The sequence below is a fragment of the Phyllostomus discolor genome, chromosome 3 (assembly GCF_004126475.2).
Source record: "Phyllostomus discolor isolate MPI-MPIP mPhyDis1 chromosome 3, mPhyDis1.pri.v3, whole genome shotgun sequence".
In the NCBI taxonomy this organism is placed as follows: domain Eukaryota; kingdom Metazoa; phylum Chordata; class Mammalia; order Chiroptera; family Phyllostomidae; genus Phyllostomus; species Phyllostomus discolor.
In genome coordinates, this window is record NC_040905.2 from 105315257 (window position 1) to 105327423 (window position 12167).

A 12167-nucleotide genomic window follows, 5' to 3' on the forward strand; every position below is an offset into this window, starting at 1 on the left:
TAACTCGTGGATGGATTCTTAGTAGGAATACCTCTGGCGACCACAGTTTCCTGACTGGGTTCCCCACCTCCACCGCTGCCCCTACGTCTTTCTTGACAGCAGCAGGTAATGTCACGCCTGTGGTGCCCATCTCATGCAGAATGAAAGCTAATCCTTAGAGTGACTGACAAAGCCGTCCATAACTTGGCTCCCCCACCTCTATGACCTCGTCTGCTACTGACCCCTCACCTCTCTTTACCCTTCGGGGGCCTCCTCACTATTCCTTGAACACAGCAGATACGTCCCTATCCTCAGGGCCTTTGCGTTGGCTGTTCCCTCTGCCTGTGATACCCTTCCCAGGTAGCCACATGACTGACCGACCACCTCATTGCCTTCAGCATTTGTTCAAATATCACCTAATCAACAAGGCCTGCCCTGATCACCTGGACTGCCACTTGTCCCAACCACCCCCAGCATGCCCGGCCACCCTCATCCTGTTCTACTTTTTGCTTTCTTTCAACAGCTACACAATGTACTTATTTATCATGCTCACCACTCTACCTCCTGCTCTAGAATATAAACTGCATGAGGGCAGGGAGCTTTGTTTTGTTTACTGTGCTTAATGAGTGCCCAGCGCAAAGGGTATTCCATAAATAGTAATTGGATAAATTCATGAATGGGAAGTTATGGGGTAAAAGTAAACAATTCCATGACCACTACATGTATACTGAACAGGAATAATTAGGTAAATGGGTGATGAATGGCAGAAGCCAGGGTTCCCACTACTGGGCAAGGACGTTACAGCTAAGCAAGGGGAAGGCTAGCATGACTCATGTAATGGTGGGTAAGAGTTGGAGACATCAGGATGAAATGTTTATTTTAATAGTAACAGACAGTTGTGTATAGAATATCTATAGATATGTATATATACTTAGGTTAATATACATACATATATTTCATTGCCCCACCACTAAGAAGGCCTGGAAACAACATCACCCCATAACAACACCATTCTCCACCCAGGGCTCCCTGGAGAAATAGCTAATTCTAGGTCTAGGACAGGAAATATACAAGGTGAGCTTGGAGCATCTCGTAGGACCTGAAAATAAGGAAGTGCTGAAAAACTCACATGATTGGGAGGAGGGGTGGGATCAGAGGGACACAGGGGTCAACTAAGAGCTCCTAGTGGCCAAAAACTGGAACAACTTGAACAATAAAATAGCACTGGATTATAACCCAGAGTATGAAATTTCCATGAGTCTGTGCTGATATAAATATATGATTAAATAAATAAATGAGGCAGGAGAGACAAACATCCAATGCAGAAAAATTTCAAATACTTTATGTACACAGTCTGCCCTCAAGGAGGTGGGACATAACTTCCCATCCCTTAAGAGTGGGCTGTGCAGAGTGACTCCCTCCCAAAGACTATTGTATGAAAAGGAGTAACTCTACAGTACAGAAACCTGATAAACACACCTCTGCCAGGTGATCAAGGTCAACATCAGTCATGATATGTCATCCTGAGAGCACGTGCCCTTGAGAGAGGATGAGAACAGCCCTTTCCCTCTGTCACCTTCCTCCCAAAGCACACAGCATCTAGTTAAGAGAGGGGCCGGCACTGGTTTCTTAGCTGTGACAAATGTGCTGTGGTGATGTAACCCAGTAACAGTGAGGAAAAGTGGGTGAGAGATACGGGAACCCTCTGTAGCCAACTTCTCAACTGTTCTCAAAAAAAAAGTTTATTAAAGAAAAAAATATATAACCTCACAACTAAATGGGATCATGAGACACAGCAAATATTCAGATAATATAGTAATGGGTATTATTACTTTTCACTATTTTTTTCTGGTCGTGGAAATAACATTCAGCAATGCCTTGGCCCTTGGGTGAAAAGTTTCAAACAATACCAAAATGAATAAAATAGAAAGTGGAACTTTCCATTATTCTATTCTCCACTGTTAAGTTATATCCTGGACTCTTTCCTAGGCAAATGTGAATGTTTATTTAAAACCTTTTTTTTACAAACATGGGACGATGCCCTACATTTTACTAACTTGCCTAGTGTTGCTCTATTGCAGAGGGATCCGCTCCGAATCTGCGCACCTCCCTCTGGCGTTCTTCTGAACAGCTCGAGCTGCTCTGCCACGAGGACCTAACAAGTGACTGACCGTTTCCTTCAGATGAACACTTTCATGGCCTATGTCCTTCCCACAGGCAATGTTCCGGTGAAAACCTTCCTACACAGACCTTTATGAACACGTGTAAGAGGATTTTTGCAGGACAGATAGATTCCTGACAACAGAACTGAGGAGGTGATGGCACATTTGAAACACTGTCATCTTACTGCTAAATTGTCCTTTCATTGTCCTGAGAATTAACTGCCTGGCTCCAACCCCTGCCTTCACCTCTTTGGTGACAAGAGGTGAACAAGGGGGTGGGCGGGGGAGGGGGGCATTGTAACATCACAGAAGTGGGGGGCGGGGCAATACACACTGTCTGATTGATTGAGCAGGACCTCAGGGGACAGTAACACCCATCCTTCTGTTTCGGCGAGTGGCTGAGATGGCAGGAGACTTTGTGATTAGTGCTGTTCCTCAGCTTGGGGTTGTACCCAACAGAACCAGGGCAGAGGACAGGGAGAGGGTTTTTGAACATTTCAAAAATCAAACACGACACCATAATTTAATAGTTGGGAAATGATAACAAACGAATTTTCTCATACAATGCATCCATTTATCATTCAGTTCTTCAACAAGTATTTGGGTTTATGTAGTGATTACTCTCAGTACAAGGATTGCCACAGTGAACAAAATTAAGCTCCTGATCTCACAGAACTTATATTCTCCTCGGAGGCAAATAATAAACGCAGTAAGTATCAGTGACAAGTGCTGCATTGTGTAGGGTAGCAGCCAGCTGTGAGAACAAATAAACCCCAGCATTTCAAAAGGCCACCAAAGTCCTCCTCACGTCAGACTAGGCCAAATGTGCTCCCCCTCCCCATAGCCCCAAGGGCCTCTTCTTCCAAGACATACAACCTATGTCTGTGATTTGATTAATGCTTGTCCCCCCACCCCGCCCCACTAAACTGTAAGGCCATCTTTCAGTTCTGAGCTTTTTCCTGTGCCCCTGCCAAGTCTTCAAACCAACAGACCACTCCCATCGGCCAAGCCTCAGCTCACATGTGCCCTCCACAGAGCGGCCTTCTCAGACCTCTTTGGGATACAAGCGTTCTGCCAGCCACTCCTCTCACCGCCAGCTCTTGTGTCCCTTCAGCTGTGTGGCAGATGGAGAGAAGAACACCAAAGATTCTCATTCCCTTTTTCCACAGCATGACATTTCTGGGAAGCAGCAGTCCACAGACTTGACTCCCAGGCCTTCTTTGTGTCCCACAGCATCATCAATGATATGGGAACAGAAATGAAGTGTGTCACTTCTGGACCAAGGCAGCAGAGAAACAGAGGCAGCTTCCCTACTCTCTCTCCCTCTGTCCAGGGGTTGGATGTGAACATCCAGGACACGCTGGAAGCTCTATGTCCAAGAAGGCAGAGCTGCATTCATCCTGAGTCCCTGACTGACTGTGTGGGCAGAGCCACTGGCTCTCTCCCTGACAGGGAGACCACATTGAACAGGGGTTGGCATAACTGGCTCCTTACCGCTCTTCCATTCGACTTATCACTTAGCTCAAATGACAGAAAGGCCTCTTCCAACACCCTCCAGTCGTTCTCTGGTACATCAACTGATTCTATGCATAGTTGTGATAAACTTCCAAGTCTTTTGTTCATTTATTTGTTCACTTGAATACTGTGTGTCTCAACTAGCATGTAAGCTTCTTGAGGGACAAGAGCTCTCATCTCTCTTGCTTATGCTGTATTCCCTGTGCCTAGAATAGCATCTGGCACATAAGAGATGCTCAATAAAAATGTGAATGAATGATTGATCCAGCCCATATGTTTCAAATACCTCATCTGTAAAACAGGGTAAATACCAAACTCCACCGTTTCTTGGGGCTCCTCCAGGACCATGTAGGTTATCTCTAAAAAGAATTGCTACAAAATTGAAAGTGATAATTTATAGTTGATTTAGGTATAAATAAATTTTTTAAATGTATTGTTAAAACATACTATATGCCAAGCACAGCCCTCTTAGTAACTCAGTGGACTTTAGCTTCAAATTCATGGTTCTCCTACCTTCTTGTGAGTTTGTGGGTAGGGTTCTGGAAGGTTCTGGCTGTAACCCCACTGGGACAAATAGTACTATCAAACTACCCACTGACCCCTTTCTTCTTCTAAGAGCTCCAGCTTTATCCTGAGGGGCAGGGTGCTCACACAGTCATTACTCTTTACAGGGGAATGATTCATTTTACCTGCCTCCTCTTCTTCTCACTTCCTGCTTGGATAGTAAATATGGATGAATTTCCAGGAGGGCCAAGGCTAGCCCTTAGTGTGCCTTTCTTGAAATTAGAAAGATTTCCACTGTAAGCAGCCAACTTGGGAAAAAAAAAAAGACGGCTCATGTGGACAGATGCCCATCTCTGGACCTTGGGTCTGCATTTCCATCCCCACCCAGTCCCTAGTCTGAGAGTTCTGAGCAGTACACCAACAGCAAAACCATCTCTGGCAGCCCCGATTTTGGCCTACGAGGCGAGCTTGAGGATGGAAAGTGCTTGCTGAGGGCAGAGCCGGAAGATGAAAGAAGCCCGGGCCCCTGATAAGGGTGGAGCCCCCACACCAGCCTGGAAGGCCTTCCTCCTGACTTCTTTTCCTTCCGTTTTTTTAAAAAAGTTTAGTGATTTATTTTGAAATAACCTCAAAGTGACAGAAAGGCTACAAGAACTATGCAAAGAATTCCCCTTGACCCAGACTAGTCAACTGTTATCATTCTGTTCCATTTACTCCACTACCCTCTCCTCACCACCCTCCTTGACCTCTTCCTCTACGTAGATACGAACCCATTGTTCCTCTACCTCTTCTGGACCACCAGAGAGCACTTGGCAAACATGATGCCATCACCCCTAAATACTCCGGTGTGGGTACCCCCAAAACAAGGACACTCTAACGACCATCCAAGTCTCCTCTGACTTCTGAAGTAAAACATAAAACTTCTATCCAAAAGTAATTTATTTCGGTTTGCTTTTAGAAGTAACCAAATCTACAATGTCACTCCAGTAAATTCACTTAAAAAAAGGAGGGAAAATAAACAAAAATAAAAATAAAAGTAACCAAATCTAATAAAAACTGCTACCCTCTGTATTCCTAAAATTCCTGGGGGACCTGGGAAAGATCATAGGAAGCTCAGAGTTGTCCGGCCTCATCTTGTCCACCTCTCTGCCCCAAATTTGTGGGCCTTCCTTTGATGCCTTACACCTGTCAAGCACCTTTTGGCCTCAAAACTTTTCAATTAAGGTAAAATTCACCTAAAATCAATCATTTTAGAGTGAACAATTCAGTGGCATTTAGTACATTCACGGTGTTGTGTTACCACCACCTCTGACTAGTTCCAAAACATTTTCATCATCTCAAAAGGACACCGTACCCACTAAGCAGTCCCTCCCCAGTCCCCGCACTCCTGGCAACCACAGATGGCTTTCTGTGTCTATGGATTTCCCTCTTTTGGATACTTCCTAGAAGTGGAGTCATACTTTCCGAGCTGCCTCAGAACTTTGCACCAGCCGTTCCCTTTTCCCCGATGCTTTTCCATCCTCCAACTCTAGCTCACCCTTTAGGAATTCACTTCCCCAGCCCTTCCTTAGGGGGCTTTCCTGGGGCCTCCCATGAGGTCAAGTCCTTTCAACATATACCCTCATAAAAATCTGAAGTTTCTCTTGTCAGCATTTTTCACAACAATGATTCTGTGTGGTTATTTCATTAGTGTTTCCTGTAGTTAAAAATTTTATTACACAAAAACGTATCTGCTTTATTTATCATGTATGCTGAGACCTGGCCCAGAATCTGGCACCTAGTAGGTATACAGTAATATTTTGTTAATTGACCGAGTGAATGAGTGATTATCTTTACAGAGAAGTCATCTTGGTGACACGGGCAGCCCCACCCTGCCCTCACCAAGGGCCTCCCACATGCCCATATATGGACATGATGCAGGACCGCTTTGGCTGTCGTCTGAGGTGCAGGCCTCTGCGACCTCACAATGCCCAGGGTCCTGCTATGTCTATAAGAGGCCCAGGAACCAGCCCCTGGCTCACAGCCCACAAAGTTCCACCTGCTCACAGGTTGGCTGGCTCAGTCAAGGTGGTACACCTGCTCTGAGCATCCAGGCCGAATCCATCCAGCACCATGGCCAGATACAGATGCTGCCGCAGCCCAAGCCGGAGCAGATGCCGCCGCCGTAGACGAAGATGTCGCAGACGAAGGAGGCGCTGTTGTCGGAGGCGGAGGAGAGGTAAAGGGGGGTCCCCATGTGGGTAGAAAAGCAGAGGAGCTGGGTGGACCTGGGGACTCAGCCCACCCTGAAATTTCCTCTCCCTTCATCTTGCTCCCCAGTGTGCTGCCGCCGCTACTCTGTGAGGTGTAGGAGAAGAAGATAAGATGCTAAAGGCACAAGCCAGCAAGTCCACCACACTCCTGCCTGAATTTTACCGGCCTACAAGACCCTCTTGCAACATCTTGAACATGCCACCATGCCAATGAAATGAACAGGAGCCTGCTAACGAACAACGCCGCCTGTCAATAAACATTGAAAAAATAACCCCACTCTTGTCTTTGCCTTGAGAAGGGCACTGGGGGGAGAGGAGGGCTTGGGGATGCCAGGAAGGGGGGACATAAGTGACAGCTGTCACGATGAGTTCAAACTCTTGACTACCCAATCCGTCAAAATCTGCCTCTCCAACCACCCCTTTATCGATCTCCCCTGCCGTGGGGACAGGAGCCAGGTCACACTAGTTTGAGTGCATCTCTCTGCACCTCTGTACTCCACCACTCTGTTGGCAGCTTGAAATGAACCACAGAACCCCGGATGGTGTGGTTCAGTGAATTGAGAGTGGGCCTGCGAGCCAAAGGGTCACCAGTTCAATTTCCAGTCAGGGCACATGCCTGGGTTGTGGGCCAGGTCCCCAGTTGGTGTGTGAGAAGAAACCACACACTGATGTTTCTGTCCCTCTTTCTCCTTCCCTTCCCCTCTAAAAAATAAAATCTTTAAAAAAAAAAAATGAATCTTGCTTTCCCTTGTCCCGGCCCCAGAGAGCCAGGTAAACAACTTCCAGCTCAAGCTCATCACTATATCCTGCCAGTTTTACCCCAAAATGCCCACGGTTTATTTCTTGCCAAAGCTCCCATCAGTTTGGGTACAGTGATGGTCACTTGCTCAGGTACCATTCACTGTAAAAGCTTTCACATTTAACCTATGAAGGGGAAAACATGGTAACATGACCATGTCATTTGCCCACTCAGGTTTCGCTGATGGCTTGAAAAACCAAGGAGATGTGGAGATGGTTCACAAGACACTGTGAACATCGATCTACTGGGCTTGCTTCACAAATTCATGGTGGCAGAGCAAAGCCCAGGGCTGACACTTATTCCCCAGTGTGACAGGGTCACCTAGAACCTAGAAACATGCCAATGACCTCCATGTTTCAGGCACCACAGTGTACAGGAATTTGCATTCATCACTTCTAGGCCTCACATCAACCTTGCAAGATTCAGGTGAGGGCATTAAATGGGGATCTGAAATGGCTTCCAAGACCCCAGGCACTAGAGGGCTTCCCGCACCCAGTCAGACAATAATGGCAGATGGCTAGACACAGAAATCCCTGCCCACCCTAATGCATGTGAACACCAAGGTGAAATTAAGCCTCTGTGTTAGTTTCCTATGGCCACTGTCACAAATTACCAGAAACTTCACAGCTTGTAACTCAAATTTATTATCTTACAGAATTCCAAAATGGGTCTTACGGGGCTAAAATCAAGATGTTGGTGGAGCCATGTCCCTTTTCCATCTTCACAGCCCCAGCATCACCAGCACATGTGCTGCTGCCTAAGTCCCGCGTGCTCACCGATTGTGCTACTGGAGCACGCTTTTCCTTCTTCTCCATCTTCAGGCCAGTGGCATAGGATCTTCAAATCTCTTTTCCTGTGACCCTCCTGCCTCTTTCTCCCATCTTTTAAGGACAAAGGTAACTACTTTTGAACCCACCTAGGATAATCCCAGGATGAGCTCCCCATCTCCAGATCCTTAACGCACACCCAGAAAGTCCATTTTGCCAGATAATGTTCACAGGCCTAGGGCACAGATAACTTTGTGTATGAAAGGGAAACCAGTTGCTATTATTCAGATTCTACTTTAACGGGATCATCAAAGTACAGAGAGGGCTGGGAAGGGGATGGAAAGCCAAGGGCATGGACTCTGAAGCCCCTTATTTTCAGTGACCTTGAAGAAGTTATTTAACCTCTTTGTGCCTCAGTTTTCCCTATGGAAAGGGGATTATAACAGCGAGGACTAAATGTATGGAAAGTAAATGACTTAAATGTCTGGCATATAGTAACCACTAAATACCTGTTGGACAGATAAGCAATAATAAAGTCCCACCCGTGACACAGCCTCTAAAGTGATAAGGCAGCTTCAGAAATGGCTGTGTGTGGATTCCCACAAGCTGGGTGAAAGAAGGGCTTAGATTTGGACAAGAAAAGGTGGGCAAGAGTCCCACCTGCTACCAAAAAAAACCCAGGAAGGAATGGCTTGCCCTTCTGGGCCACGCTGGCTATGGACGGACCCCTGCTCTATGTTTTCTTCACAGAGAGGGCTGGCCCAGGGTGAGGACAATGGTGGGGTGGGGCTGCCAAGTCATAGTGGGGGGTCCCCTTTATATACAAGTGCCCAGAGAGCTGCCAGCAGACCAGACCAACAACAGCAAGAGCAGGTGGGCAGGCCTCAGCCCTCCTCCTCTGCCCATAAAGCCAGCTACAGCCTTAGCCTAAGTGCCTGACCTGTGATCACAATGGTCCGACACCACAAGAGGAGTGTGAGCGAAACTCCACGGCAGCAGGGTGAGGAGCAGGAGCAGGACCCGAATGCAGAGGAGTCCCAGGTCGATGGAAGGACGCTCAGGGGCTGCTATCACTATAGACGCAGGCACTGTTCCCGAAGGCGGCTATATAGGAGGCGTCGCTGCTCCTGCCGAAGACGCCGAAGACGCACCTGCAGGCGCAGGAGGCGCTGCAGAGGTTCGGCCAGTCCCAGCTGCTCTCTCTCTGGGCATCCCTGATACCTCCAGGCCCTGGCACAGGAGGGTAGTGGGAGGCTCATAAATGCCCTGGGACTCCACCCCATTTGATAGTCCCCAAACCCCAGCCCTGCCCAGGTCCCCTAGACTGCCCTATGACCAGAGCTTTCTTTTCCAAAAGGACGCAGAAGGAGCAGGAGGAGGAGACACGGAAGGTGTCATTAACCCTTCCTAGGCCCGTCACACCCCTGGTTGGAAATGAAGGAAGTCACCTGCCAAAGAACACCTCACAAGAGCATAGCAATCCCTCCATGCTGGATGCCCATGCCCCAAGCCCAGAAGTTCTTGAGTAAAATGAGCAAAAGTCATCTGCCAAATAAAGCTCGAGATAAGAAATTTGTTGGCCTGTCAGGGTTTCATTTATGCAAGTGGCACAAATGTGGCTTCCGTTTCTTGGGGAGAAAAGGGGCTGGGGGCTGGGGGCTGGGGGCTGGGGGCTGTGGGCTGGGGCTGGGGGCTGGGGCTGGGGGCCAAAGCAGGGGGTTCAGCCCTGAGTGCTCCTAGGAACCAGGCATAGAGTGTTACGGAGTCAGGGTTTGCCTTTTGTGATGCCAAAGGCCACATTAGTCCCCCCTTGACCTTCCTATTTCATTGTCATCCACATCTCTGGGGGCAAACTGAAGAATCTTAAGGATCATGCTGGGTAGCTTGGGAAAGTATGCTGAGATGGGAAGCAGGTCTGGCACGGAGGAAACAAAATCAAAGGAGCAGATTTGTATGAGCCCTGTGGGCCACTCAAATTCTGAGACAGGACCCTGTGTACCAGTGTCATTCTTGCCTCTTCCTAGTTTCTGGTGGTTCCCCAGCATCCTTGGTGTTCCTCGGCTATAACTGCATCACTCCAGTCTCTGCTTCTGTGGTCACATGGCCAGCTCTGTGAAATAATCTGCGTCCCTGTATCCCTTAGCCCCCCCCCCTCCCCCGCTAACCTAGGGTCATCTCCCCATCTCATGACCCTCAGAGAGTCATTCGGCCTACCATAGCCACAGAGGATTTGGGGCAGAAAACTAGCAAGATATGACTTACATGTTGGAAAACTCTTTGGACTTAACTCCCCTTCTCATGCTGAAATTGTGTCATATGGGCATGTGGAGCTAAGACCTGTAACACCAAAATCTTAGGAGCACTGTCTTTAAAGAGTGATTTTAAGAAGATAGGAAAGGGGTTTTCTTTAGTTTTACAGGAGTGTAGTTTATACAGAGGACACACATTTTAAGTATACCTGTATAGACAGCACCCAGGTCAAGAAAATGAATGTTTTCAGCCCTTCCCACCAGAAAGCTGCTTTGTGTCCCCAGCTCCAAACGGTAGCCACCATTCTGGACTGTCAGCATGAACTGTCAACAGCTCTCTTAGGCCGGGTGTTTCTGGGATGGGGGAGGAGTCTGTGTACTCTCCTGCTCCTGGAATTTCTGTCCCCAACTGTCATCGCAGCTAGAAGGGGACTTTTATTTTTTAAAGATTTTATTTATTTTTAGAGAGAGGGGAAGAAAAGGAGAAAGAGGGTGAGAAATACTGCACGGGCCCTGACTGGGGACTGACCCGCTACCTAGACGTGTGCTCTGACTGGGAATCAAACTAGTGACCTTTCACTCTGAGGAACGATGCCCAACCAAGTGAGTCACACTGGTCAGGGCTGAAAACGGGACTTTTATCAGGACAAATGAGGACAAGGGGAGGCAGCATTGGCACTGGTATTGGCACTGGCCTGGCATCCTGTCTCTGTTCTGCTCTGCAGGTGGCGAGAGCTCATTGGGGCTGCTTGTGATGTGGGTATCTGAGGGTGGGGAACTCCAGGGGCTCCTTTGTGATGTCAGCGCCCTGCCTACAATCCTCAAGGCCCTTCCACTCTGAACGCCCCTCCAGTGGCTTTCTCTCCCAGTCCGCAAAGACAACCGAAGCAAGCAATGGGTTCCCACTGTGCCAAGCTAAGCACAAGCCACAGCCGGGGCCATGAATCCTCCATGAAGAAGCTCGTGGCCTGCGTGAGCCAAGATAACTTCTCCTTATCTTCAGAGGGCGAGGAAGAGGAGGAGGGAGAAGAGGAGGAGGAAGAGGAGCTGCCGGTACAGGGCAAGCTGCTGCTGATGGAGCCCGAGAGGCAGGAGGAGGGCGCTGAAGATGACCCTGTGGCCGAGCAGAGCCCCAAGCCCAAGCAGACACTCTCCTGATCTCAGATGATGGCCCAGGAAGAGGTGCCTGCTGCTGTTCCAGTGAGAAGAACTTTCAGAAAAGAATCAATAAAATCTCCAAAGGAATTCTTCTCCTCCTTTCTGGTCCCCCCAACCCAGTGCTGTGGTACCTTGTGTGTGTGTGTGTGTGTGTGTGTGTGTAAGAAGGTTGAAGAGTTGTCAATGGCCCTGCTCCTGATGTCCAGCCAGAAGTTCCCACAAGGTTTACTCTCTGTGACTTCTCATCTGCCCTTCCCTGTTTGGAAGGGGGCAATGAAAATGTGGTAGCCTGGGCTGGAAAGTCATCTCAGCCAGTCTCATCTCAGGGTACATGTATGACAGGGGACAGGAGGTGTAGGTGAGTCAGGGGAGATTCCTCTCCAAGTCTGATCAGACACAGGCTGAGAGCACCTGATGGGACAATGTAGCCACAGATAGTTTTGTTGAGAAGTACTGGCTTGGGAGTTCAGCATACCTGGGTCCAAATTTCCTTCTGCTAGCTGTGTGACCTGAGCAAGTCACTGTCTGTCTTTAAGCCTTGGTCTGCCCTCCCCAGCTTGCGGGCAAGAGTAGTAGTACCCAATCGGTCCGTGGGTCAGGAGAGTTAACTGAAATGTTGGGTGGGCCCAGGCCTGGCGCAGAGTGAATGTGTAAGATGGTGTTGTTACTGAAGTGTGGTGGCCCCATCTGCCTCGCTGGCCCTGCTTTTAGGGTCAGAGTGTGTGGAGGGGTCTGAGGGCTTCTCAGCCAGTGATTCTTCTGCTGCCACCCCACACTCAAGG

At 48.4% G+C, this 12167-nt stretch overlaps 1 protein-coding gene across 1 annotated transcript; it reads left to right on the top strand.

Moving 5' to 3' along the window:
* Positions 1 to 11121: 11121 nt before the first annotated feature.
* PRM3 (protamine 3) lies at positions 11122 to 11409 on the top strand. The gene has a single exon (XM_028508058.2). The coding sequence runs from the start codon at positions 11122 to 11124 to the stop codon at positions 11383 to 11385; it is 264 nt and encodes an 87-aa protein (XP_028363859.1). The 3' UTR covers positions 11386 to 11409.
* Positions 11410 to 12167: the final 758 nt, after the last annotated feature.